This window comes from Pyrgilauda ruficollis, unplaced genomic scaffold (assembly GCF_017590135.1).
Source record: "Pyrgilauda ruficollis isolate IOZ18807 unplaced genomic scaffold, ASM1759013v1 scaffold98, whole genome shotgun sequence".
NCBI lineage: Eukaryota > Metazoa > Chordata > Aves > Passeriformes > Passeridae > Pyrgilauda > Pyrgilauda ruficollis.
In genome coordinates, this window is record NW_024531932.1 from 1,199,322 (window position 1) to 1,227,180 (window position 27,859).

At 41.4% G+C, this 27,859-nt stretch overlaps 2 protein-coding genes across 6 annotated transcripts; one reads left to right on the forward strand and one right to left on the reverse strand.

Moving 5' to 3' along the window:
- Positions 1 to 927: 927 nt before the first annotated feature.
- Positions 928 to 7,917, reverse strand: HNRNPH3 (heterogeneous nuclear ribonucleoprotein H3). Of its 5 annotated transcripts, none has more exons than XM_041490056.1 (10): positions 7,740 to 7,917; positions 6,632 to 6,767; positions 5,959 to 6,097; positions 5,275 to 5,417; positions 4,734 to 4,820; positions 4,296 to 4,423; positions 2,995 to 3,130; positions 2,701 to 2,781; positions 2,530 to 2,616; positions 928 to 2,228 (listed from the first exon to the last, which is right to left on the reverse strand). In XM_041490056.1, the coding sequence occupies exons 2-10, from the start codon at positions 6,747 to 6,749 to the stop codon at positions 2,152 to 2,154; spliced, it is 996 nt and encodes a 331-aa protein (XP_041345990.1). In that variant the 5' UTR covers positions 6,750 to 6,767; positions 7,740 to 7,917; the 3' UTR covers positions 928 to 2,151. The 5 variants fall into 5 exon arrangements, with proteins under 5 accessions (XP_041345990.1, XP_041345987.1, XP_041345991.1 ...); XM_041490053.1 differs by having other exon boundaries at positions 5,230 to 5,417; XM_041490057.1 differs by having other exon boundaries at positions 4,296 to 4,411; positions 7,740 to 7,915.
- A 682-nt stretch (positions 7,918 to 8,599) lies between these two features.
- PBLD (phenazine biosynthesis like protein domain containing) lies at positions 8,600 to 21,183 on the forward strand. The gene is made up of 9 exons (XM_041490120.1): positions 8,600 to 8,796; positions 10,703 to 10,802; positions 12,492 to 12,590; positions 13,130 to 13,239; positions 13,387 to 13,416; positions 13,935 to 14,023; positions 15,216 to 15,388; positions 16,203 to 16,265; positions 20,583 to 21,183. The coding sequence occupies exons 1-9, from the start codon at positions 8,713 to 8,715 to the stop codon at positions 20,693 to 20,695; spliced, it is 861 nt and encodes a 286-aa protein (XP_041346054.1). The 5' UTR covers positions 8,600 to 8,712; the 3' UTR covers positions 20,696 to 21,183.
- Positions 21,184 to 27,859: the final 6,676 nt, after the last annotated feature.

Below are 27,859 nucleotides of genomic sequence, written 5' to 3' on the forward strand. Positions count from 1 at the left end.
AAACCCTGCTCAATTCTAAATCCTTCTCACACAAAGAAGAGCCCAGGAAGAGCCGTGGGGTACCCACAAGAACCTGGAACTGGAACAGGATCAGAGCAACATTTTATTCCTTTTAGGAAATGGAAGCCACTTCTGCCTTGCTACTCTGGGGGCGTTCCTCGTGCTCCTCCCCGCGCAGGGCTCCGGCAGGGTCAGCGCCCGTGTTTGCTCCGCCTGCCCGGGGGCCAAGGGAGCCCCGGCCGCTCCCGGCAGCCCCGACGTGCCCGGCAGTGCAGGGCCAGGGAACTGCCCCGGCCTGTGCGGGAGCGGGCACAGCTCTGCTCACGGCTCTCGGGAGCGGCTCTCTGCCGTTCGAGGCTGCTGCTGGGAGCCGAGGCTCAGAGCTGAGCGCGCTCCCGCTGCGGGTGAAGGGACAGCAGGCAGGAGGGACTCGTGTCCCGCACGGTGCAGTTGTGCCGGCAGTGAGCAGACTGCAGATTGCCCAAAGCACAGCCCCAGCCCGCTCTCCACAGGCCAGGCCCGGGCAGGTGTCGGCTCCTGCTCCCAGGATGGAGCCCCAGCTGTTCCCAGGTGAGGAGGCGCTGCCGAGCCGCAGGATTTTGCTCTCTGCTGTGGCCACGCTGACAGACTGCTGCAAGTGCACCTTTCCTCCACCTCACTCTAAGGTACTTGTCCTGCCATTGAATTAACTCTGGTGCTACCACTGCCACTTGGGAAACACCTCACCTTGCTGGCAACAGACCAAGAACGCCCTAATTCTGCAGAGCACAATGGTTCAAAGGGTTAAGAACTCATTTTCCCTCCCCTTCCTAGCCAACACTACTCTGGTGCTTGGACAGCTTCCTGTGCCAGTTACCCTTTCCAGCTCTTCCACGCCCTTTGACACCCAGACACAGTCTCTGGTGAAATAAACTCCATTCTCCTCTCTCCCACAAGAAGACATTTATTACAGATATAACACAGTACTAGCAAAACAGGTGACAGACTTGCAATACCCAAGATCACATTTGACATTTTAAGGGAGGCATTGAGGACAAAGCAGTTAATTTGGGAGATCACACTGGCTCAGAATAAATACCTTTTTCCATTACACATCAGGTATGTTAAGTGTCTTCAAACAATAAGTTTCTTACATATCTTACATGTCACAAATGCACAGTTTTATCAGCATGTTTGGGTTGTGTGTTCCTGAAAAAGTATTGGGCCTATAGATATTTTAGAGATCTTGGCTTCTAATGAGCTCCTATGTAGAATGGCTTGGCAAACTTTGAACAAATACAGACAAATCAGCTCTGTGCAGTGAAAAAAAAGCTGAACCATGTTTAAATACAATAAATTCAAGAAAGAAAAGAAGTAACTTGCTTCCAAATCCCCCACTCTTCCTAAAAGCATGTTTGTGAAAAAAATACTAAGTAAAAAGCATCAAATGAACTAGTATTTGACCTGTGTTAGCTAAAAGCTGTGCTAGCTTCAGTTAAACTTGCAGGTCACATGTGTGAAATGCAGGCTCTAAGCACTACAGCAAGGTGGAATAACGTGGCTGCAGGGTAGTGTGGAGGCAGGAAGCGTGCTGCTCCTTTACAGCTGTGCATTTGCTGGGGGTGCTGGCAGCAGGTGAAGCCAGAACAATGACTGAGCCTCCACAGCTTTCTGCTGTGGTGCAGTTATTACACACAACTTACCAAAAGGGTTTAGGAAAGTAATTACCAAGTAAACTAATCTATTCATCTACCCTTCTCCCCTTAAACAAGTGAATGCTTAAATTTGTTCACTAGACCAAGATTACATAGAACTGAATCAGTGTTCATAGGAGTTACAGTACAACCACCTTTATGGAACCATAGTACAACATTTTAAACCGACTGTAGTCTCGAATATGTAATACATCCTTAGGAGTAACTAGTATAAAAAGTATCAACATCAGTGGTTTGAATATAAAAATTTATTTAAAGTCAGAGTATGCAACAAATAAAACCTACAGAAAACAGATTTTCCCATCACAATCTGTTGCTTACCAAATAATATTGTGAAAACACATTCCTTCAGTCATTATAAAGTTCTTAAAATACAAAAGAAATTAAATTTTGTAAGAAAGTCTAGTAGACCAGAGACTGTTTCTTCCAAGATGTTCTGCAGAAGCAAGGCTAGCCTTCAATACATCCCACGCCATCCTCCTCCACCCATGCTGCCTTGCCCATAGTATCCTCCACTATTTCCACTGCCACGACCTGCAAACAATTGACACAAGGTCACGCACACATACCTTAAAAAAAGAAAAAATGGGATGGGTAATACAGAACAACAGGTTGAAGGTGACAGCTTACACTAGCAACACTCCAGCACTACTGCTCTTAACCAGTGTCTGCTGCAGTAGCACAATGTGCAGAGCTCCCAGAGATGGAGTTTCAGAAAACCAGTGCCCCTCTTTCCGTTCTCCCAGCCCAAAGCCCACCACTCTTGCCCCCCCGTGTGAATGAATGGCAGTCATTCACACATGCCCCGGACATGCAAAAGAGAACTTGTACTTACTGTATCCACCCAAGCCATCAGGAGTTCCGTATCCACCGCTGTAATTGCTACCCATTCCCATTCTACCAACAGAGCCGTAACCTTGATCTGCAAAGCCAAAAGTGCAACATTACAAGCTTGGAACTCATTAGACTTGGCAAGGCATCAACTAAATGTGCAATTGATGCGTACCCATTCCATCTCTGCCGTAGCCTCCCATTCCAGAGCCACCTCCAGCAGTAGAATTCAGGAACAGTTCAATATACCGATGCTCTGTAAGAAGCAAAAAGCCACAGTTTGTATTTTGTTTTCCAGACCAGAAGCAGAAGTACAAAGCAACGCCCCACACCCCTTACAGGCAGCAGACAGAAGGCCACAAACAAGCGGGTTTGCAACATGGCAAATTGTGAACACCTTGGGATGGATCTGCTGCTCCCAGCCCTGCTAGAGCCTGGCCAAGCGGCAGTCAGGGAACACGACACTCACGCATGTGGTTCTTATCCTTGGACATGGCAGCTACTGCATCCTCATGTGTTACAAACTCCACATCTGCCTCTCCTGTAGCTCTTCCATCTGCTCCAATATCAATGTGAACTCTTATAGGGTTCAATGGTGAGAAAAACTAGGGAAAACAAAACAAATTAAAAAACCAATCATGTTAAGGCAGAATTCAAGCTAGGTACTTTTTTTCCATTTCCATGGTTAGTGTTGCACTACTTTAATTCAACATCATCCTACCACACAGATTTAACTACTCATTTCTCAAGTAGTACTTAGTGGTTGCGGGACATTCAACATCAGAGCTTGGAGAGCTGCAGTTACACAGAGCCAGAGGAGCTTTCTTTGAATGCAAAGATACAAACAACTCCTGCCCACACACATTGCTCTGAGCAGCACTTAAATGCAATGGCATCCTGGACAAGAAAATCATCAGTTGGTTTTCATTTGGCTCTGCTTTTCCAGATTCCTCAAAGCAAGGATGCATTCACAGAATTCAAGAGAAGCAGCCTGTCAACACACTGCTCTTCCTCACTGCCCCAGATCTAAGCCTGACTTTTGGCCCTTCTTGTCAGTCTTTACTCTAAATGGAACAATCAAACTGGCATAGGAAAATACACCTGCACTTACATAAACCAACCCACCCACAAAAGCAAACAAGCAGAAGAATGGAGCTCTGCATATATAATACATAGGTGCCACTGGCAAGACAGCCTCTCTCCAGTGATGTGCTACGTTTGAACCAGGCCTTGTATTCCAAGAAAACCTTTTTCCCAACAACACCACATCTGCACTGACACAAGAATGCATTCCCAAGATCCTGCAAGATGCACCTCTACCTGCCACCCTGATCTCTTACGAGAGGGACGCAGTCCTCTCCAAGCCAACACAGCCTGCCCACCCTGCCCCTCCTGAAACGAAGTCTCAGGACAACAAACAAATATGCAAACTAAGCAATTTAAGTTTCACACCTTCTGTCATTTTCATAAAATCAGGTAAGCTTAAAAAATCCTAAAGGCCTTAAAATGAAGATACTGATTACAGCAACTGTTGGCTCTGCAATACACCTTTTGTGGAAACAAAAGAGCAGAGAGTGCAGGGATTAATGTTAAATATAGCTTTGCTGACTTCTCTGGTAATCCCACCTCAGACAGCAGCTTTCTAAAAGCTCGTTAACTTTGTGCAGATGTAGCAGTGACTTGTTTGAGAAGGCTCCCCGAGTTTGGACTGGGACAGACAGGGACATGCACACTGCTGGCATGAGGAAGCCCTTTCCCCGTGGTACTTACGTTAGCAATATCGTTTTCCGTGGCTCGGAAAGGCAGCCCTCTCATGTGAACAAAATGACCGCCACCATGGAACCCCGACCCTGCATCTCCAGCTCCATAGCCATGTCCTCCCATGCCTATTGGAAAACCCAAACCAAAAAAACCCACACACCTCTAAGATCATGAAAAGCCAAAAGTCATCACTACTCTTTTTCTGAAAGCACTTAATTATACCCGTGAATGCACGGTGTTTACACTTCCCATGTATCAACCCAAACTAGAAGCCCTGCTAAGCAATCTATTTACCTTTTCTTACGATTCCCCAATCCCCTCCCCTTTTTAAACAGCCTTCTTTACCAAACAGCAGAATGAAGCTATTATCTCTGTCTTGGAAATACTGCGTCTTGCAACTCAAGTATCAGGAAAACCTTTTTAGACAACAAACTGAATTTCTTTTACCTCTCCCATCCCTCATTCTGTCGTCATAGCCGTCGTTTCCGTAGCCATAGTTATTATAGCCACCATAATCATCAAAGCCACCATATCCTGTGCAGTGGAGAGAAGGAAAGGAGCCATTACATTACTGCTCACAACTCACACAGCAATCACACACAACACTCAGTTCTGCAGTCTTTGGGCACCCAGCACTTTGCAAACGGCCTCTGCAGACTGTCAAACCTGGATTTCTGAACATGGTGCAAAAGTACATTTCTTTTTACATAACACAGACTGAAACATGCAAACGGAAAAGATCAGATTCTAATGAAAATAGCTCCCTTATTGTTAGTGTTCATCTTAAATACTCAGCCACGTGTTTTGATATATTACAAGTTTTTTTTCAGATAAATACATCCAACCTAACGGGCATTACAGCTACTACCATTTCTTATTTCTTGACAAGTATGTCAGAAACATGAAACTGCCAAGAGAACCTGTGTTCATTAGATGAACATACCACCGTCATATCCACCACCTCCTCGACGCATTCTGTCATACATACTTCCACGCCCAGCTCCATAATAACCCCCTCTTCCTCCTAATGGTCTATCATATGGTCCAGGTCGCTGTTGTCCCATCATTCTTCTTGGCATGTCAGAGAATCCTCTGATTTCGCTCTTACTACTTTTGAAGATTTCAATGTATCTAATAAAAGAGGATTTTCAAGGTACCAGTAAGAACACAGGCAGAAGCAGTCTGAATTGTACAAAAGGCCATACTACATTTTCTAGAGCTAAACGTACAAGCCAATAGCAGTGACTAGAAATACCATACAACTTAAGTTTCTCCTCAAAACTGTAAGAATCTTAAGTGTATTAAAAAAACCCCACTTTAGAGTGGCAAAAATTACTATGTGAAAATTCTAGCTGTACAAATTAAGCTTAAAACATGTCTTTCCAGTATGAGAAACATACTGTTGACAAACAATGGCTATAGCAGCATTTATCACAAATTACCCTACACGAGCATGATTGAAACAGTTTTCTGAGTTTAGCAAACTACCCAGTGCAATACTGTCTCCCCCACCCCCCAAATCTACTGTATTTGCCAAGTTAACTTAGGATCAGTTATAAAAATTCTTAAAAACAGCCAATTCCCCAATGGTCCCCAACCCCCCCAAAGCATTACTGACCCACAACCCCCAAAAAATAAAGATTTAACACCATCCCAAACTCTCCATCCCCACCTGTGCCCTATTCTTTCCTTGTGTTTCCCCAGAGCATTTTCTGCTATCTCCTTTGAAGCAAACTGCACGAAGGCCTCCCCTGTGCTTCTCCCCTGGTAGTCCAGCGTCAATGTTATCCCATTTGGCACGATTTCCAACCCTTTAACCCAAGGACAAATAACCCCGTCAAGGGGAAAAGTGTTAAAGGCTGAAACATTCCCATCTGTAGCAAATACTTAAAGCATATCTAAACAACAACAACGAAAAAGAAAACCACCTTGTTTCCCCCATCACCCAACAATACAAGCCCATGATCTTTTCATTAAACATTTATGGATTTAGCCGTAATTCTTTTCTGTTTAGACTATATAAAAATGCAACCACCTAAGTTACACGAAGAAAATATAGCTACCAATCAAGCAATTTAACTGATCCAAATGCTAACATTCAGGTTACCCCCATATGCAAGGTATGTTTCCCACCTCGACCAAATCAGGTACATTTTGTGTTCTACTATATCTATAGTTATCCGTGCTTCATTTACAGGGCACAAATTTTAATTAAGATAAACTAATTTATCACAATCCCTCCCCATCCACCCCATTAACATCTATTAAACACGTACAAAACATTGTGTAAAAGATACAAAAAGCCTCTAAAGAAACCCACTGCACTTCGACTATACTGGAGGTACCTTGGAAAAACTGAACAATCTCTTCTTTGCTGCAACCAAATGGCAGGCCTCGGAGTCGTACCACTGTTCCGTCATTGGTTGTATCATTGGGCCCATTGTGTTTTCCACTCCAGTCCATTTTTGTTTAATTTAAATCCTAAAAAAAACCCCAACAAAACAGAAATAAAAACCCCCCTGAGTTTCTGTCCATGCCTAAGTCCCGCCCCAAAAAAGAAATCTGTTAAGGTTTTGTTCACTGAGATAACATGATGGATCATGAGCTTTATTTCTGTTCCGGATTTGAAGCTGGGCATCTAAGCACATGCCAGTGGGATCTTAACCCGCCACCGAGGGGATTTAACCCCCGCCACTGGGGCTGCTGCTGGGAGCACCGCGTGGACGGCGGGCAGCACGTGGGCAGGCTCGGCACATAAAGCTCAGCCTTTACTCCGAGTACATTTCACATCCGCTCCGTAGAGCTTTGTGGGTTTTGTTTTTTACGGCTGTTTTTTCCCTTAAAGCCTAACAGGTGAGGAAGGGGCTGGTGCCACAAGGCCTTCCTTTGTCTGCCCTCAGCCGAGGGCGGCGGGGGCGTGTGCGTGCGACCGGGGCGTGTGCGGGGGGCACCACCACCGTCCCACAAAGGGAGCCGCCATCGCCGCCTCCTCAGGCGCGGAGCCATCGCGATCCCGCCTCCCGCCGTCCTCCCCAGACCGCGGCCCTGACCCCCCGCCTGCTCCCCGCCGCCATTTACCGCGCCTCCCCGGGGCGCCCGCCACTCGCCTGCCCCGCTCCCGCCGCGTTCCGCTGCCCACCTCTAGCCTCGGAGGTGCGGTGCTGCGCTGCGCCGCCCGGCCCGCGTCCCCTCACCGCCCCAGGACCTCCCTCCCGCCCGCCGCTCTCCCGGGGCCGCTGCCGCCGCCACCCTCGACTCCACCGCTCAAAATGGCGGCCGCGATCGGGAACGAGGCTCCGCACCGCCTCCCCCTCCCCCGCCCCCGCGCGCGCGCCGAGCCCGACCCGGCGCCGGCCGGGCCCCGCGCCCCCGCCGTCGGCACCCTTCGCCCGCCGAACCCCCCTGGGCGGGCCCCGCCGCCGCTCGCCCGGCCCGCTCGCCCTCTCCGCTCACCGCGAGTCTCTCGCGCACCCCTGGCCGTGCCCCGGCAGCCGCTCGCGCCGGGCAGGACGCGCCTCCTCGCTCACTGCCGAGCCGTCCGGCGGGCCCACACCTGCGCAGCGCCCACGGGCAGCGGAGCGTCCGGGCCGCGCGACTATCGCGATACCCGCGCCGCGCGCCGCCTCACACCCGCCTGGGCGGCTCCCGCGCACGCGCGACTCACGCGGGAAGAACGGGGGGGGAGGTGGAAGGGAGCGACGGCGCATGCGGGGTAGGGGAGGGGGCGTTCCGCCTTTGCCTCTCGCCGCCTCCTCCGCTGAGGGGCCGCCCGGGCGCGTGCGCGCTCCTCCCTCGGTCACGCGGCCGTCGCCGCTCGTTTTGGCGCCAAGCGGGAGCGCGCGCGGCCCGGAGCGGGCAGGGGTGCGCTCGTGCCCGGGCATCGCCTCACGGCGCCCTCGCCTCACGGCCGCGCTGCTGGCGGCGGCTCCGGCCGGTCGTGCTCTGGAGCTTGTGTCTCGCTCAGCGTGTCCCTCTCCCTCGGGGCAGCTTTGGGAGGGAGTGAGGATGAGGATGGTTGCCCGGTGTGGGCGCACGCGATGGCTGCTGCCCGCGTCTCCTCAGCAAAGCTGCCGAGCCGGGCAGGATCCCGCTTCCTTCAGTGCGGGGCACACCCGGCCGGGCGCTGTGGTGAAAGGGCGAGCTGAGGCGTTCGGGGGCTGGTGGCGAGGGAGGTTAAAATGCGTTTAATTTTTAATTTAAAAAAATTAAATTTTTAATTTTTAATTAAAAAAAAAATCACTGCGGAGCGCCAGGGGCGTAGGAAGGAGTCTCAATCCCTGTCGGCGCTGGGAAGTGACGGGACGGGGCCGCTGGCTCCGCCTGCCGCCAGCAGGGCGATAACTCGGGGCTGTGCTGCCGGCCTGGGTGAAGCAGCTTAGAGGTGCCTGGCAGGGCGCAGCTTGCGGCCACACGGGTGCACGCCACAATGCAGATTCCCGTCTTTACGGTTGATGCATTTACAAACCGGCCGTTTTCTGGAAATCCTGCGGCAGTTTGTCTGCTTGAAAATGTAAGTTAAAACCCAGCTGGTTTTTGAGGTACTGCAATGACTTTTGCCGTTCTGTACTTGGCCTGAGCACTCAGCACTGCATTAGACTTTACTTTCTTTACTCGAGACTTCTGTTTTCCAGACTTGTTTGCTGTGGCATAAGAATACAGAGAAATTAGAACAGGGGTGCTCTTTTTTTTTTTTTTTTCATCAAAACGATGTCATACAAGACAACATTAGAATTTTTTGTGGGCTGTTAAAAATATTTTATTAAGGAACAGACTGGATTTATTTTGAGTTAAGAAAAATGGCTTAATTTCTTCAAGAGTAATTCAGAATAACAGTTCTGAAGAATTAAGAAGGATTCAGAATGAACTCTGAAAAGTAATGCTGTAAAACTGAATCAGTGGTCAGTAGAAGGATTAAACTGTGGGGTTTGATTTTGGTGTGCGTTTTTTCCCTTTTTTTCTTGAATTTTTGCTCTTCCTCGGGACAGAAGAAGAGTAGGTACAGACCTCAGTGTGAATCTTTCACCATTGTTGTTGGGTTCAGCTTTAGCCGAGTTTATACAACCAGTTTTTATTGCTTCAATGTTGCATGGTAGTTTTGGTGCAGTTGACAGTACTGGCCTTGTATTGTTTGTATACTAACTCCTGATAAAAATTGTAAATATGAAAATATATGTAGGATAGCCAGTGGCAACAGCTTGTAAAGCCAATATGAATCCTTTCTAGAGGTTCTTAAGTCTGTCTAAATCTCATATAGCATTGCCTACTTACCAGGTCAGCCAAAGGTATGACTGGGAACATCTCCCTTCAGACTTATTTTTGGCCACATAAAAACTAAATACTCTCAAAGTGATATCTGCATTAAAATTATGAGCTTCTAATTGCATTTTTTCATATTTATTTTACTTTATTACATCAAGATACTGTGAAGCCACCTTGCTTGCATGGTGGCTTAGGGGAATGCAAACATTTAAATTTTTTCTACAGTTCCTGGGAGTAAAGGCTTTAGTGTGACAGCTAAAACCGAGCTCCTAATTCAGCATTTTATTCTAAGATTGAAGAAAGTGTGATGCAGCCATGCAAAACAGCTGTTCTCTGCTCCCTCCAGAGTCTCAGCAGATGCTTTACAGAAAAAATCAGGAGAAATGCAAGAATGGCAAAACCAGTCCTCTCTGTTTCAGAGGTGCCACAGGATGGCAGCATTTCAATAAAGTTCCATGTTATTCAAAAAAAGTTCTTTTAATAACGTTTTTACTGGTCGTTGTTCTGGTCTAGGATCTTTACAGTGATTGACATAACTCTTTCTGAGATAAAGGGAATGTAACTGCCCTGTAAAATGTTAGAAAGTTGTTTAACTGTACAGAATTCAGTCTCCAAGTGCAGCTCTAGTGTTATCAGTTATTGGTTTGTAGCTGTAGTATGGGATTATTGGCTGAAAAGGGTTAGTTATTGAAGGAAGTAATTCAAGTTTAAAGGGCACATTTTTATCTCTCAGAGGCTGAACCTAAGCAGGTCCCTTTGGTGCTTTGTTTCGCTTGAGTTTCAGTATTTTAAAGATTAGATTCTCAAACCTGGCCAGTCAGCGTAACGGTGGGGAAAGAGCAGTGGAACATGTGCCAAGGAGAATGTTTCGTAATCCCTGGGGCCTGGGTACCTTGGGCTCAATGTCCACTGCCTTAAATCACAGGCACTTAGCTCCAGCAGTTCCCTTTTTTTTTTTTGCCAGTTTGTCTCTTCTCAGCTCCTGCCAAGGGAGTGTATTGTCCCACTTAAAGTTTTTTTTACTCGCAGAGATTATTTTGAATTAAAACCGAGTCTATGTTGTCTTATAATAGAAAATTAAATGTCTGTATTTGACAGAAAGTTTGATTCTGCATTTTTTGGTCTGTTCTTGACTGGATTTGTTATGTCATCCCTAGGACCTGGATGAAGATTTGCACCAAAAAATTGCAACAGAAATGAATCTTTCAGAAACAGCTTTCATCAGAAAACTGAAACCTGGAGACGACTTTACCAAAAGTTAGTGGTTCTGCTTAAAAGAAAACATCAGACAAATGCAGAATTCATTCAGACTCACTCTGTGGATTAATTTTCAGCTGAATCAGTTTGCTGAATCTGCTCACTTGGCAGTTGTGTGCTGGTGCGAGCCAAGGGGCTCGTCCTGTACTCTGGACTTGGATTCCGGGTTAAGGAGTCACCTTTATCATTTTTGCTGTTTGATGGATGGTTCAGGGAGCAGGATTTTATACAGTCTCTGTAATTAAAAATATTAAGGATAGTAGTAATTATAATTGCTTGCTCCTGTTAATAAATTGGAATTTATTTTAGGGTTAGACTAATTGCGTGGAGCAAGAAGTTACAGTATTTTTCATGTTAGCACTTTGCCAATACACTGAACACGCTTATTTTCAAGTCATCCATATCTAGCAGCATACAAAATGCCAGCTTCTTTATCATTGTAGTGCTTTTGGTGCTAATGAGCTAGTTTGTGGCCTCAGACCCACACATCTGCTCAAGAGGTGCACAGGTCTTCCAAAGGAATTTGGTCACTCAGCTACTGCTGAGCCTGTGTGTGCTGAGGGGTGGTGGGAGTGAAGCAGGAACATCAGAATGTCATTTATCATCTGCTTCTGGAGCATGAATTGGTCTGGTGAGGGCTTCTGAACACGTATGTTTCTGCAGGCCTTCGTGCTCACTATGTTTAATTTAATGTTAATTAAAGAAAACCAAACCAATCAACTAGGGTATTTTAGGGACATGTGAATTTATAGGAGTGCTTAATGTCGTCTCAGTCCAAGTCCAGCTGTGTGTCTGGAGTGTCCAGGCAGCTGTTCTGGGTCACGTTTGTCTCCACTCAGGCCTGTGCATGACTCCTCCGTGTCCTGCTCCCACTTGGTGCAGTTCCCACTTGGAGCAGTGCATGAGCAGCGTGGAGCAGGCTCACAGCTGGGCTGGGCCAGCTCTCACAGCACTCCACTGCTGGGACCATTGGGCTCCACCACAGGGTTTTATCTGGGTTCTATTTGTTTTTATTAGAGGGGACTGACATAAATGCACGAACTTTCCATAGTAGCAACGACAGGACTGGTTTGGATTTTAAAAAAATTATTTTTATTTTCCACTTCTAGCTGTGTTTGTATGGTAGTTATTCACTTGAAATGCATGTGCAAAAGATAAATGAAACCAAGTATCATACATGTATGTTCCAAATTTTTAAACAGCAAATAGAAATATGATTTCTATAGTGAAATGAAGGGTTAGTAGACATTAGAGGCTTTTACCAGACTTAACTGCTGGTTTAAGCAAAATTATTCATAACTGAGCTAACTCTGGTACAGGTTCTGTTATACCAACAAAACCATCTATGGCCTCTAAACGGTAACTGGCCTGCAGGTGATACAGATCATGACTATGCCTCTGCAGGATTTCATAATACACATGGACATGGAGGCTTTATCTTCTAAATAACACCTGTTTGGGACAAAGGAAAATCTGTGCAGCATGCCAAGGTTGTTGATCTGGTTCAAAAGGGATAGCTATTCTGAAAAATCAGCGTGAAATGGGTACCTAGAAATGTGTTTAGGACCAAAACAGATTGTAACATGCATTTTGATTAACTGAAACATCATCACTCTATATATATTGAGATAAAATGAAGATATAGACTTCTTCCACTTAATAGCACTAAATAAAGCTTATTTTTTCAAGGTTCCTGCTTTGGGCTCAGATGGTTCACCCCAGTCAGTGAAGTTCCTCTCTGTGGTCATGCTACCCTTGCATCAGCTGCTGTGTTATTTCACGTACAAAGTAGGTTTACAGCCTCTGTATTACTATAGTTTTTTAGAACATTTACTTCCAATTAACATCTCTATTTTTTAAAGACAAAGGCAATTAAACATTCAGAACATCTGTAGAACACAAATGGAGATAACCCTGGGTATTGCCTTTTACTTGTGCTCTGTAGTTACAAGGCTGTAGTCTGATACCTACCCTCTGATTCCCATACCCTGCTATTACTCTGGTTTAAGAAAAGTGCTAAATATGCAAATGTCATCTGGGAGAGGTATAGCAGGATTTGATGAATAGGGAATATTGCTCTTTCTGTTAAAAGGACATTCCCATTCATTCTAGGCAAATGCAGGAATGATTCCCTGACAATTGCTGTGTTTATTAGCCTCAGCAGATTTATTGAGTTAGTTGGGAATTTTGCCTGCAATACAGTGTTGCTCTAGATATATTTGAGCTGTATAACTAACTTTTTCTGAATATACTGAGCTACTCCCAGGGCTATGATAATTTAGATTAAAATTCTAATGTTTGATAATGTTGCAATGTTCTCTCTCTAGAAAATACAAACTCAGTTCTCACGTTTGTGACACTGAGTGGGGAATTAAAGGCCAGACAAGTGAAAGATCATATTGTCCTGGACTTGCCACTTTACACAGCCTACCCCCAGGTTAGTCAAAATTTTATTCACAATAGGCTTTCAAGGAAAATATGTGTTTGTATGTGTATGTCAGTATATGTGTCTGTCTGTAGTTATGTAGATACATACATATATATATTGCATTATTTACAATGTGTGTATTTTTTTTTTCTTCAGGACCATAAGGAAGTAGAAGAATTAATAAAGGTAAAAGAAGAATCCATCAGTTGTCTTAGAAAAACATTTATAATAGCTTTACTTATTTTTATGTATTAAAATGGCTACAAGGCGCTGCTCAATGTACTCCTGAACTGGAAACACCAAACTTCAAAGCTCTCAGTAATGAGTCAGTAGGTCAGGGAGTGGAATTCTCAAAAGTGCTGCAGCTGAACCTGTGTCTCCCATTTCCATTGACCGAAGTGTCAATATTTATTTCAATGGCATTTTCAGCCTTTTGTGTGCATAAGAGGGCAGTCTGTGTCCTTGCTGTCCTCTAGGTCCTGGATTTCTTCCCAAATTGACATGTATGGGGCTTGTAACTCACCCATATCCATTCAAACACTTGGTGCGTTTGCTTATCTTCCTTGCATGTGCTTGAGGATTGCATGGAAGACCTTGCACAAACCCTCTTCTAGCAGGGAATGGGCTCTACAGAAATGCTAAGGGAATAATATTTTATATTCAAGTGGTGATGAGTTCTTTTCTGTCTCTACATTTCCTACCAGGTAGCTGTTGGTGACATGATTGTTCAAGATGTTCGTTTTTCTCCCGAGACAGAGAATCTCTTGGTCCGCCTCGGTGATACTTATGAAAGGTATATTGCACTCTTTCAATTGTTTTAGTCAAGAATGCAGACATTGAGTTGGCCTTTTTATTCCTTACATGCTAGCTCCTTTATCTAGTTTTAAATCAGGTGGAGATGAGAAACCTCTGATTTAAATTTCTGTGGAGAGTGATTATTTTATCTTTTAATGTGAGCTTATTGAAGTTGCAAAGCTGAGTAAGATCATTCTGAAGTCTGTCTTCAAGACAAGGAGGTGCAGGAAACAGTTCTAATGGTGGTGTATTTTCCCCATCCATCTGAGCCTAAAGATGATCCAGTAACCTGGTGGGAAGTTGGGAGTCCTGCTTCACTTCAGGGCACACTGGCACAATGCCAGGGATTCTTACTTCCATTGGACTGTCATCCACTTAACATGCTTAACAGCACCTTAAGTAGCTTTAGAGAGAAAATTCCAATTCAAATTATTCCAAGGCATTTGTCAATCTCATCTGAATGTCATTGTTAATTCAAGTATGATGTAGGTATATACTGCTGCTGAAACATAACTTCTTTAATCAGGCCAAATTACTATTATTACAAACTTGAAGTTTGTAATGATACTATTATACTGTATATTATTATATTACTATTATACTATTATACTGTATATTATACTATATTACAAATAATATTATTACAAACTTGAAGTTTGGCCTAACTAATGGTTAAAGTCTGGGGTAATGGGGAAAAAGAAATATTCTCAGCTGAGTACTTATTATTTTACTCTTTCAGATGGTTTTGTGGGGAGGTATCAGCCACTTGTAGACTGCTTTAGAATGCCTTGAAGACCTGAGTGACCTTAGTTATTTGCTTGCCCTCAAACGAGGTGGAGCACTTGGTACATTCTGTAGGGAGACAATAATTCTTTCAATGATTAAAGTGTTGAAACAAGGTGATTTTGATTTTTGTGTCTAATATTTCAGGATGCTCTGTTTTCAGAGATAAATAGGAAATGCGTGGCTTGCTGTTTTTCTCTGCTCATTCAGAGTGTATTAGGTTCAAGGTGATTTTTCTGTCAAATACCATTGTGAGGACCATGCTAAGGATCTTGTCTCCTCTAATACTTTAGGGCTGGTTTTGAATTGTAGAGAAGATGATTCTATAGCTTTATTTTTCTTTTCAAGACTTACGTTCATGTAAAATGAAGAATATGGGCTATTAAAATTTCATAATTCTATTCAAGGTCTGTGTTGGAAAACTTGAAAGTGAATGCACAATCCTTTTTGTCAGCTGAAAAGACAGGCAAAGTGAAAGGACTCATACTCACTGTTAAAGGAAATCCCAGTGGAAAAGGCCATGATTTTTACTCCAGATATTTTTCACCTTGGTATGGAATTCTGGAAGACCCTGTTACAGGTATGTGTTTGTATGGCAAGCAGCTCATACTTTTGTTTCAATTCAATTTAAAGGTTCTTATTCAAATTCGTTAATCTGTTATTGTACTTTGGAGTCTCTTATAAATTACTGGTTTATATGGATAGCAGGAGTGCTCATTAAACTAAAAACTTGTGACTGAGGCCAACTCATTCAGAAAAAATCAAATCACGTTCTTACTGTCGTTAGGCTAGATAGTCCTGTGTCTTTTTCAGATATTTTCCCTCAAGTATTACAATTAGTTAAAAGTGAGAGACCAGTTCAGTACTGGATGAGTTTTGCAGTGGAAATTTATATCCTCTTCCGTTGGTGTTCTTTTTTTGTGGTGCTTTGGATTTTTGTTTGGGTTTTTTTCCAGTGCATTTCAGCTGAGATCTTCCCTAGTTTCATGACTCTGCTGCTGCTCTGAGGCCTGTGAGAGCACAGCTGGCTGCTGCTCAGGGCAGCAGGGTGTGTTCCTGCCTGTTCTGGCGTTGCACTCAGAGTGTTGATGATTGCTGCACGATGGTGTTCTTTGCTTAGGTACCATGTAACTATTAGTCAGATGAGAATTGTAGCTAATGATGATGCCCTCACCTAGCAAGATTTCCTTTGAAGTTAGAGGATGTGGAAGTAATACTGCTTTATCATAAATTGAAATTATAAAGCCTTAAGTTCTGTCTGCTGTGTACTCTTAGGTTTTTTACCACAAACACACGTGGCACTTGATTTATGATATTTACATTTTGACTATGCTTACTCTGTAAAGTAGTGATTATAATTTAATTATTTACTTTGTTTTCCAATTTCTTTGAAGGATCTACTCATGCTGTTTTAAGCAGCTACTGGTCAGAGCATCTGGGGAAGAAAGAAATGCTTGGTAAGAGAAACTTTTATTGCAAAGCTGTCCATTTATGCAAATCTACTCGCTAGAAAAGAAAAGGTTGTATTACTGCTGCAGTCCAAACTGTAGCAATAACTCCTTTTCCATTTCCTCAAGATGAATAGAATATTATGTAATATTTTGTGTGTGAGGTAATCTTTGAGAAATTGCTTTCTTTCCTATCCACCACCATGACACATCATGCCCCAGTGAGTTTCAAGTGTTGGTTTCTGGATCATAACTCTCTGCTGTCAGTTTTTGATCTTGGCTTTTGGATTTTAGTTGTCATGACCTTTCAGCATACCTGAAGCCTGGGGAACCTCAGGGAATGTTTATGTGTTTTGATTCAATCTATGAGATTTGCTTATTAGATCACATCTTTGTTAAACAAGAAACTTAAGAACGTGGTGGAAAGAAACCAAGTGAAACTGTTAACATATGACAGTGCTATGTGAAGAGGTGTTGGGTGACTCCTTGCTTCTCCTGTTTCTAGTGCTTTGCTAGAGCACAGAAGAACAAGAGAAGCAGTACAAAATACCCTCATCCCCTGCCTGGTTCCCCAAGAGGGGACGGGGGCAATTCTGCACACAAGCCTTTGGTTGCATTAGTTTAGAGCAGAGGTTGGATACTTCATCTGATAAGGTTCTTTGTCCACAAAAGTAAACACTTTTCCAAACAAACAGCTAGCCTGAATATAAGCCTTTCTGTATTGGGTCAAATGAATCTCAGACTGGATTTTCTTGAGGATGGTAAGTCTTTAAAGGATCCACCATGAACAGAACCTTCTCCATCACGGACCAAAGGAAAGATTTAACATTCTGTCCAGAAGATCTTGTATTTGCATTTATACCACACAGTCTCTGTGATAGCTTAAATAATGTTGGGGGGAGGTGGGGGGGAAATCTCAACATATTTTCTGAAGATGAGAAACGGTCTTTGGTGATGTGTCCTTATGGACTGGCTGTTTCTCAGAAGATTTTGACATTTTTGGATGTTAATGTGGAACTGAAACTCCCCATAGCATCTATAGACACTGCTTCTTTAAGTACTCAAATAGGCTGGAATTCTGTCTGTACTTAGAAGTGACACTTTCTACCTGTTTTTCATTTTCATGTATTTTGTATGTACTGTCCCTATTCTGCTTTTAGAGAAACTTGCTCAAGCAGCCAGGGCAATTGATACTGTAATCAGCTTCTCTAATGTGTTTAGCCCAAAAAAAAGTCCTATCTGTAGTCCACAAGATAGGTTTGTGTTGTTTGGGGTTTTTTTTCATTCATATTTCATGCATATATGTCCTCAAACATCTTCTGTGGTAGAAATCATCAAAAACTGTTTTAAACAGGACAAGTTAATTTCATGTATGTTTATGAGAAATAACTTTTCCTTACATGTGTCTGTCTGAGAGGTATCAGGGAGTACTGGGCAAATTCTACTACTAATGAGATTATTTGGAAAAGATAGCTGGCATTCAAGGACATTCCATATCAGCAAGTATTAATAAATAAGGGCATCTTTGGACTTTTTAGAAACCTCTGTGGTGTCTTCTGTAATATCCGATACTTTTTATTGTAAGAATAAAGGAAGAATTTCTTCCATAGAATGAAGGATCTGTTAATTCCCGAATAGATTACATATAAAGTAATATAAAAATATGGAACGTGAAATCTATTGTCAGATCTCTCTGGCTGTTGAGGCCTTTAGGAGATCAGCTGCAGCTCTTCTGAAGCATCAGACTTAATTTCCTGTGTTTGGGTTCTCTTCCTACTTTTTTTAGACTAAATTCTCAAACAACAACTACTCCCACCAGCTACAAAGAGAATTTTCCAGTACTTTTACAAGGTGAAATACTTAATGATATTTTCTTGAAGCTGGGTCCATGTCCTTGAATTTAAGCTGCTTGTTCAATCAGGGTTTTGTATCAGTCCTTGCCTTTCTTTCATTTGAGGAGTCTCTGCAATGTATACAAATCATAATCTCTCAGATGTACAGACTTCCCCAGCTGTTAGTGAATGCAGTGTATAACAACTGTCTGGGTATGCAGCCCTTCACACTTGTCATATTTATAAACCTGCATAAGGAATTCCATACAACCAAACAAATTGGAAAGGACTTCCAAGTTATTGTGATGAGAAAGGGCTTATCCACGACAGTTTTTATCTCAGTTGAAGCTAGGGGAATCTTGCTATACCAGTTTACTTGGGACAACTGTATTTATTTGTGGGGAAATCTGTTTCTTGTTACTGCCTTTGACTTCTCTGATTCCTTCTGGTACAGAACAGGAATAGAATTTTAGGGTTATTTTTTGGGGGACAGAAATGAAACAAAAATTACCACCATTACCAACAACAACAAAACACATAAAAAGACAGGAGATGTTGCTTTGTTAAGGTACAATGAATCTACCTGTATTTAAGCTTTTGCTAATTTGAATTCTCATGAAGTCAAGAATTTTCATTGCAGTTTTCATCTTTTACGTAAAAGCATAGCTTGACAACATCAGATTTATGCACAAGTGTTACATTTCTTCAAAGGAGAGGTGCTTCTCTCCATCAGTCACCAGATTTGTCCAGCTTTTTTCATAGGATAACAAAAATTCTTGGAGATCTTTGCTTGAGTTAAGGAACAAATGCTTCTTTCAGCATTCCTCTATAGAGTTGAGAAATTAAAACAAAATACTAGTGATTTCTTAAGTATTATTACAACAGTGTAATTTCTTCCTGAGCTGATGTCATTTTGATGACATCATGAAGAAAATCCATTATTCCTCAAATTGGTTAAGCAGCAGGGGTCATTGAGCTCCATGTAGGCTGGTAAGGAGCTCCAGAATAAGAGGATAATGTTTGTACAAGGCCACCAGCTGATGTGTGAATGCAGTAAAAGTAAAGTAAAATAAAGTGGACCAATATCAAAACAATCTCAGTAATCCTGACATGAAAGAGCTACAGTTGGGACATTTAAAGAATAAAAAGCCAAACCCAACCAACCTTTGAAGAGTTGAAATAATTGATCTCTTTTATTTCAATCTGCTGTCATGTGGGAGTAGAAGACCTTAGGTGTGTTTCCACAGCTGGCAATAATAATTGATCAATTTTAGCCGGCCTGGCTCTTTTAAGAGTCTAAAATATTCACTTCAATTACTACTTGAAGCATTACTCCATACATAGATGGTGTTGTGAGAAGATAAAAACAACCCATGGTTCTATAAATGGAAAAGAACAGGAAGTGTCAATCTCAGTCTCTAAATAGCTCCTGTTTCCACTCTTTTGGGGTACTTGCTTTGTCTGAGAATCTAATCTCCCGATCAAAGAAGAGCTTTCTTAGCAGCAGTGCCTTAGAAATAGTTTTAAAGCATACAGCATATATGGCATCAGAGAGCCTGTGCTCTGTTGGGACCTGAATACAATCTCTATCCAAGATTTTTGGTTTTGGACAACTTCTGGAGCAGTTGGAAGTTCACTGAGTAAGGAGACTGAACATTACTGCCTCTTCATCCACGTAGAGCCTTTCACAAAAGCAACACAAAAGCTCGAAACTCAAACCTTTTCTAAATGCCATCTGAACCAGACCCTTTTCTGGTCAAGTCATGCAACTAAAATGAGGCTGCTGAAATGAGTTAGAGACTCCACATGCTAGGTGAACATCATCCCACCTGTGTACGGCTCAACCGTTCAGACAAAAGCTTAATTCTCTAAGCAATTACAAGCAGAAGGCTGTTTCTACCTCAGGTTTATCTAGTTGTATTAAATTGTATCTTCAAGATTCTAGAAATCAATATCTGTTGCATCCTGTGTAAGAATTTGGTGTCAGTTTCTGACAGCTGAAGCAGCATCTATGTTTCTTTGTAGACTTTTCCCGCTACCTTTTTGAGCTTATTATCCTTTAGTCAGGCATGTTCTTGGAATGCAGTATCAACTTTTGGTGTTCTGTGCCAGTAAAATGGTCATTCATTCTCACGCAGCTAACACTTGGTGTTCTTCCTTCTTCCCTCCAAAAACTGTATCCCACCAAGGGAGAATTCAATACTTCTGATACATGGAAGAAACTTAATTTGCTACAACAAAGCAAACTACCCCTCTCTGCTGGTATTAAGTAGCACTTTTGTCAGACTCAATAGGTGAGGTCTGGTTGGAAATACACCCTCAGCTGACCTTCATCCGTGGAGGCAATTCATCCAGGGTGTCCCTGGTGCTCTCTTTGCCCTGGTGCTGCTTGCTTTCAGGAGCCAGAAGCCTCCTTTGTCTGAGTTTTCATGGATTTCTAAATAATTTGTGATACACAGTAGTTTTTTAACTCTGGGTTCTTGTTTCTCTTTAGCTTTTCAATGTTCCCGCCGTGGAGGAGAGTTGAAGATTTCCGTGCGCAATGACGGAAGAGTTGACATTGCGGGGCAAACTGCTGTTGTATTAAAAGGAAACCTGACTTTCTGAAGGAACTGGCACTAATCTCCCTCTTCTCTCACTGATTACTAATTTTTATGTTGCTCTTTTTATGCTGATTTTATCTCAGCTCTAGGCAGTGAATTACTACTGTTCTTAAAAGTCTTTGATTGCTCACTGGCCATTTAAAAAAATTTCTTGAAAGTACTCACTTCTGATCTTCAAGATCCTTGGTATTCTTCACTTCCGTCTTGCCACTTCCTATATGCATTGACCAATGAAAATGTTAGAGTACAGCTATCTTGTTTTTGTGCTTTTAAATAATCCTTCTCTTTATTTCCAAATTCCATGTTAAAATCCCTTACTGCTTCATGGATTAAACTGTAAGCATCTGTTTGATAATCAAACTTTTCCCATGTAGATAATTTTTCATGAAATTTAAATTAATTTAAAAAAAATTATATTTTCTTGGGTATATATTGAAATGGCAGCCATGTTCACTAACTTACTTGAATTAAAATATGAAAAAATAGAAATTATTTAGAAATGTGCCTTGTGGTTCTCTTTTATGAACAGTATTTTTCAAATGGTATTGCCTTTGATCATAGCACTGCTGCTTAGTCAGTACTTTTAATTAAAGGTTTAGTAGATTTAACAGATTGACCTTGTGATGCACATGAAGCTGATTAAGATCTGAGGGGAAACTTTATTTGTTACAGCAATGTCAATTATTTTTCAAAACCTGAAGATTTTCTCCTAAACTGAAAGTTTATTCTATAATCTTCATGGGGTGTACTGCTTCAGATTTTGTCACCATGATGAGGTCTTTCACTGAATTTATTAGGAATATGGAACTTTCAGTTACTCTAGCTAAAACTTCTCCCTTTCAAGTCACCTCTGTCTTAAGCTTTGCTGTAGTTCTTTGCAATATTTCAGGGTGACGTGTTTGGAATTCAGAAGACAGCCTAATACTATGGGAACATTTGGATGTCATCCCCTTATAAATCATCAGGAGCTTAGTTGTGCCAAGTTCCCTTCTTTCCATTTATTTTGAATTTTATCAGAACTTGTTAGTTACATCTTACTTAAGTCCAAGTAGCTGGACAAGTAACAGTGTGAGAATCTTAGTTTAAATAGAAAATTCTATCTCCTGCAGCTACAAAGAGCATACCAAAAATGTGATTTAAATGTGCTGCTCAGCTCAGAGGCTAGGTGGCAAGCAAAAGGAGCGTCCAAATGGAAATGCACATTCTTCTCCTGTATTCAGTCTTGCTGGAGCTGCAATATGATTTATAACCCCGGACTCATGATCAGGTGCAAATCACAGCTGTGGCAGCTCAGCTGCTGTGGCAGCTTTGGCCCTGGCCTCCTGTCCCCACAGCTCAGATTGTTCCCTGGATTCTTCCTGGCTGCAGGGGCTGTGCACCTTCTGGAGCAGCAGTGCTGCTGCATTTCATTCTTCCTGCTGGCTTAGGCAAAGACTGAATCTGGCCCATAATCAGAAAGGCTTGTGGAAAAAAAGCCTTCCTAAGGAGTATAAGTGAACTAAAGAACCAGTTATTGTTCACCCATCCACATTTAACAAATAAACAGTACAATAATTTCTTTTACTCAAGAGGACTAATAATGAACATGGCCCATACATTTCAGAGTCTTGTTATCTAAATTTCCTGACCAAACAAATATCTTTGCTGCTTAAAGCAATTTTTTTATAGTTTACTACTACTTTGTCTCTATTTCTTTTCAGGATAGAAAAATCACCAGAGCTCAGGTGGGAGGCTATGCAGTAATGTGTTTGTAATCAACATATTAGTTAATCAGCCATGATTTATTAATGATGAATTAATTATACCTGATTGTGCAGTTCTGCTGCCTAAATGGAGCTTTAAAGGAGTTATTTTATTAATCATCATTGTCTAATTGCAGACATTTACAGAAAGATTGCTAATTAAACATGCAACCATATGCAAAACAACTAAGGCTGCTGAGAGTGGCAAGAAAAAGCACTTATTTTCTGAGGAGCAACTTTATTCTCCTGAAATATTGTGTAGCTGACCAGGCGATCCTGATTATTCACTAAGACTTATTTTACTGTATTGCACATTTCAGTTAACAGTAAAGGAAATCAGTTGTGACAAATTCTGTCTTCCCATACAAAAAAATAGGTTGTGCAAACTTAAAGTAATATTATTTAGAACTTGTGTGGCCTTGTTTCACATCTTTTTGCAGAGGATTTGTTTAGTGTTTGTGGTGCAGAGGATTTGCAGAACTGTTTTGTGCTGCTCTCTTAATTAAGACTGGTGGCATAGAGATGTGTTGAACCAAATTACATGAAGGGAAATACAATTCCAAAAATTCCTGTGCACTTGAGTGTTATTTATTGTGAGAGAGTCCAACAGAAGCTTCAGGCCACTGTAAGGCTGGAGTAAATCCATGAACATGAGCATTTAAATGCCCTTTTGCTTATTTTGCTTCTTTGTCATGTGCCTCTGCAAGGGCACAGCTCACGTAGGGGCCAGGAGGAAAGCACATAGCCATGAGGAAGGAGGCAAAACAGGAAACTTTAGTGAGGAACAGAAACCATACCAAAATTTATTGCTATAGAAATGAATGTAGAGCTTAAAGGGATGTAAAGAAAATGGGAATAATTCAATAAGCCATTGAACAGGTTTCCTTAAAGGAGTCATGAAAATACTTTGCATTTCTTGTGCATTATTTAGATGAGAATAGACAGAAAACATACATTAAAAGGTGTTATTAAATTTGGAAAATTTTGCAAGAAGAGGAAATTATAAAGACTTCATGAATGTGCACACAGCAAGAGGTCATAGAAAGGAGCCATGTGTTCCATAAGGGATGGGAAGGGAAATTAGCAACAGATGAGGCAGTTATTTCTGGGAAAGGAAAGATTGCTTTGTCTCAGTAGTCATCAGAGTGACAGGGAAACATGCTGGGAACAGAGGGAACCTTCCCAGAAGCAAAAAAAAAACCAACCCAAAACCTAAATTAAAATAAAGGGTGATGCTTGATCAGGTAAAAATTAAATTAGTTCAGTTAAAAACTGAAAAATCTGCCAATTAGGCACATTTTATTCTCGCGTCTATTTTTTTCCCCCCAAGGAGTAAATCTGTCTTGAAATTAATTAAGAGACTTAAACAAAAACACAGAACAAGGAATTTTTCTCAGTTGCTGAGTCACTGTCCTTTTATTTCCTGAAGTTTACTGCAAACCATAAATAAAAATTTCCAAAGAATAGGAAAGTGGAAGAATAAAACCCAGGATATGACCAGATAGTCAATGGTGTGTATGGCTTTTTTCCCTAGGAAGTTGGTCTTAGACTAAGACATTTAGATTTAATGTCTAAAGCAGAACATGAAACAATAATATTTCTAACTCTCTTGGTTTTTTTGTGTACTTTGACTTGGGTTTTTCCTCATTGATTGGGAAAGAAGGATATTCCTTGGCTTTTAATGCTGTGATTCATATAAGCCCAAGGTTTATTCACATTGCAGTGTTCTGTGACTCTTTTGGTGATACACCCGAACCAGGACACTGCTTCCCTGTATGTCATTTTTGTCCTGGTGAGAGTTACAGGTAGGTAAAGTACATGAGGCAAGCCCAAGGAAAACTCTGCAGAACATTTGTAGGATTGTGGAGAGGCAGAGGTTAAGGAGCTGAAGGAGGTGTGTGAGAAGCAGGAGGTGTGGTGCCTGAGTGGAGACTGGGCAATGTGGGCACCCTTCAAACCCTTGCAAAGCCAGTTTGGGTGATGGGGGAGTCAGGCTGGGAGATGCTAGGCCTGAGAAGAGATAATGTGGATTACAGCAGAGCTGGAGCAGGGTGTGAGGTGCAGCAAAGCCAGGAACCTGAGTTTGACTTCAAATGTGTTCTTTATTGACCTTTGCTGTGCTTTGGAGCCAAACCAAAGGGGACTGACCAGAGTGCTCATCCTACAAGGTGGGAAATTCCAGCTGGAATTCTTCAATTTTTTTCTGTTTCAGAAAGCTTCCTTTCTCCATAATTAATTATGGCTGTAAACAAAAATAAATTAGAATCTTCACAACTAGAATAATTTCAGTCACCCTTATTTGGGAAGAAATGGCTCATTCCTGAACAATGTAATTCTATTTTAAGAACAGACTTTTGGGCTTTATTGTGTTTACACAATAGCAGCTTTCTAAAGATGTGTCTGTTGACTTCCATACTTAACATCACAGCCTCTTTTCTTAACTGTATTTTTAAGGATTATGGGCATTAAAACTTTCAGAAACCTTTCAGCAGTCAGTTAATAGCAAAAATGAACGAAGTACCCTCTTAATAATAAACTGCAGGCACTTTTTAATAAAGTTACAATTTCAGCAGAAAAAAAATGTAGATTAAAAGGAAACACCTGCTCCTGTAAATTACTATGCTGCAGGTACCAACCCAGGAGACTCTGCAGATGGTTCTGTATTTGCAAACCTGACCTCCCCACCCCTTCATCAATCTCTCACCAATTGATTCTCTCCAGAGCAGAACACACCATATCCCAAGGTACTAGAGACACCTTTGAATTAAATTAGTTCCAGACAGAATACCAGTTAATTGGTATTTCTGTTTCATTTTGGAAGTTCTTAACAAAGGATTTGAATGTCTTATTGAGCACTGGCACTGACTGAAGAACAGTACAGCCAGTTCCAGGAAGAGCTCCAAAGGGAACTGGATGTAGAAGGTGGTCTTTGCTGCATTCCTGGCTGATTGGGAGTGTGGATTAAGTTGTGCCATGCCCTAGGATTTTGAGATGGAGGAAAGCAAAGTGGGATCTTGATCCTTAGAACAGTGCAATATGAATTCATTGCTTCTGTTAGGCTTTCCTGCCAGCCAAGGAAAAGTAGGAAATACCTTAAGTTCTGTGTGTTTGTTTCCTCTCCTCAATTGTTTTCGGGCATCTTGTTCTTTTAGTGAGAGCTGACACTGATTATGGCAGTCTTTTCTTAACTAGGAGAAATTTTCTTACATGGTTCTAACTGGGCCTGTGCAAAGGCCTTGTGCAATTTATTGAAACTTTTTTGCTTGGGGAGAAAATGTTAACACCCTGTCTGGAAAACAGCCTTGCTGAAAAAAGTAGAGACAAGCTCATGTCTCCTGTCCAGTCACACATACATGTTCCTGTTTTGTCACCCATATTCCTCAGAAGGTTTCCTAGTGTTTGACTTTAAAAGCATCCCTAAGTCTTCAAACCAATAGCACTTTCAGAGGAGGCACATTTTTCAGTGAGTCTGAATTACACAAGTGTAATTATTACTGTGCTCAGACTTTTTTATTTTTTCCCTAAATTGTAAGAAAAAAAAAGTAATACATATTTTTTTGCTTCTCAATTATATGTGAATAAGGCCAGCTGCAACAGAAATAGAGCTGCCTTCCTGCATTTTTTACAGGAATTAAAATCCATGAGTAATTGATGACATAAATCATGATGTATGCAATTAAATAAGAATGATTGTGTAATTTATTTTGTGTGGAAAGAAGGAAACTTGTATAACAGCAGTGGCTGAAAATATTTCTGTAAAAATTATTAGAACTCTTAATTTAAAATTTCCACTGTGATAATAATTAAGTTCCACTAAGATAATAATTTACTTTCCCATTCTCAAGTTTGTAGAATTCAGAAAATTCAGAAGAAAACTTCACTGAAATCTGATAGAATGCTGACTTTCAAGACTCTTGAAATCCTGAAATAAGGAATTAAGAGAAACAATTAGCTTCATGGGAGAAAAAAAGCCAATACCTAGCTTTTAGATATCAAATGTTCAGTCCTTTTGCTGTGTACATGGATTTCTCTCCTAGCCATGGCTTATCACTTTATTCTATTGTACCTGATGGGAAACATTGTCCTTTGTGCATTCTGAGCCAGCATTAGCTATTAGCAGGCATGACATTAAGTGTTTCTTTATTCACAACTGCCTTTGCTGGTAGCTTTTAGAATACACCTGTCACCTCCAATTCGTTAGAGCTCACAAATGTGACTTGGGAGAGCTGAAAATCTGGAACATCAAATGTTACCATGTGCCTAACTAGAACATCTTCATCTTTTAGAATTGCCTTTCTTTGATGGGGAAACCTCAGTGGCGTCCTGCTGTCCATCCAGACAAAAGAGCAGATGTGGATATGAGTGTGTGCGTGGGCCCTCAGCTGTCTGGGCAGGGTGCAGACCAAGAGAGCTCCAAGAGTTCCTCCTTAATTTGGAAAGCAGTAATTGCAACATCAGCCCTTAGTGTAAACGTTTACTTAAAGTGGCTGAGGATTACTTAATTTGCATAACAGTTAAATTATAAAGTAAAGATCTAATGGTAAAGTACAATAAAATTGAAGTTATATATATATATAATATTTTATATGTGTGTATGTATATTTGTATGTGTGTGTGTGTGTATATATATATATATACCAATTTGTTTTAAGGTTTCCTTTTCTTTCACTCATGTACTTGATCCTTGCCATTTTTGAGTAAGTCTCAAATTTCAGAAGATAAAGATAACCTTACTGTAAAGTTTTTTTTTTTAAAAAGCAAGTAAAACTGGGCTTATGGAAAATAGAAATATTAAACACATGTCCTCCCAGATGAGGTGAACGCTCTGCTTTCACGAGCAAGTCACTTTCTAGTTTACAGCATTATGCACTGTGGTCCTGGACAACCAAACCTTATGGCCAATTTTGCCTTTGGATGCTGGATTAGTCCCATTACCTGTAGCAGGATTACAGAAACACATGAAGTTAAGCATAAATGGGAAATTAGTATACAGAACATCAAATTACAATTCTCATTTTCTTTCATAATGGGATTTTTGTGAGACTTTTCATCACTTAACCTTCTAAAACATGGTCATGGAATATTTGTGTGACAATTCTTACATATTTCTAAGAGAAAAGAAACTAAGTCTGCAGCAGTGATAGTATACCTTTATGGACATACAATATTTAAAATGCCATGAGAGTGGATTTTTGATTTACATAACTGAATACATGAAATCTGAATTATATATATCAAAAGCATTTGATCCATTATTTAAATAATTTAACTGATTAGATATATCTTATTCTTCATTTAAATAATTTAACTGATTAGATATATTCTATATTTATGTTATAGATACAAATTTAAATATAAGTGCCTAGAAGAAGGCACTTAGCTGAGAAAATGGAATTGAAAACATTTTATTAGATCTGTTATTAACT

Coding starts and splice junctions, on each gene's coding strand:
- HNRNPH3 (XM_041490053.1), bottom strand. CDS start 6,749: ATGGACTGGAGTGGAAAACACAATGGGCCCAATGATACAACCAATGAC. Junction 4,821..5,229: donor AGGTGGTGGATATGACGGTG/GTATGTTCATCT, acceptor TCCACTGCACAG/GATATGGTGGCTTTGATGAT. Junction 2,782..2,994: donor CAAGGATAAGAACCACATGC/GTGAGTGTCGTG, acceptor TGCTTCTTACAG/AGCATCGGTATATTGAACTG.
- PBLD (XM_041490120.1), top strand. CDS start 8,713: ATGCAGATTCCCGTCTTTACGGTTGATGCATTTACAAACCGGCCGTTT. Junction 13,240..13,386: donor TTTACACAGCCTACCCCCAG/GTTAGTCAAAAT, acceptor TTTTTTCTTCAG/GACCATAAGGAAGTAGAAGA. Junction 14,024..15,215: donor CTCGGTGATACTTATGAAAG/GTATATTGCACT, acceptor ATTCTATTCAAG/GTCTGTGTTGGAAAACTTGA.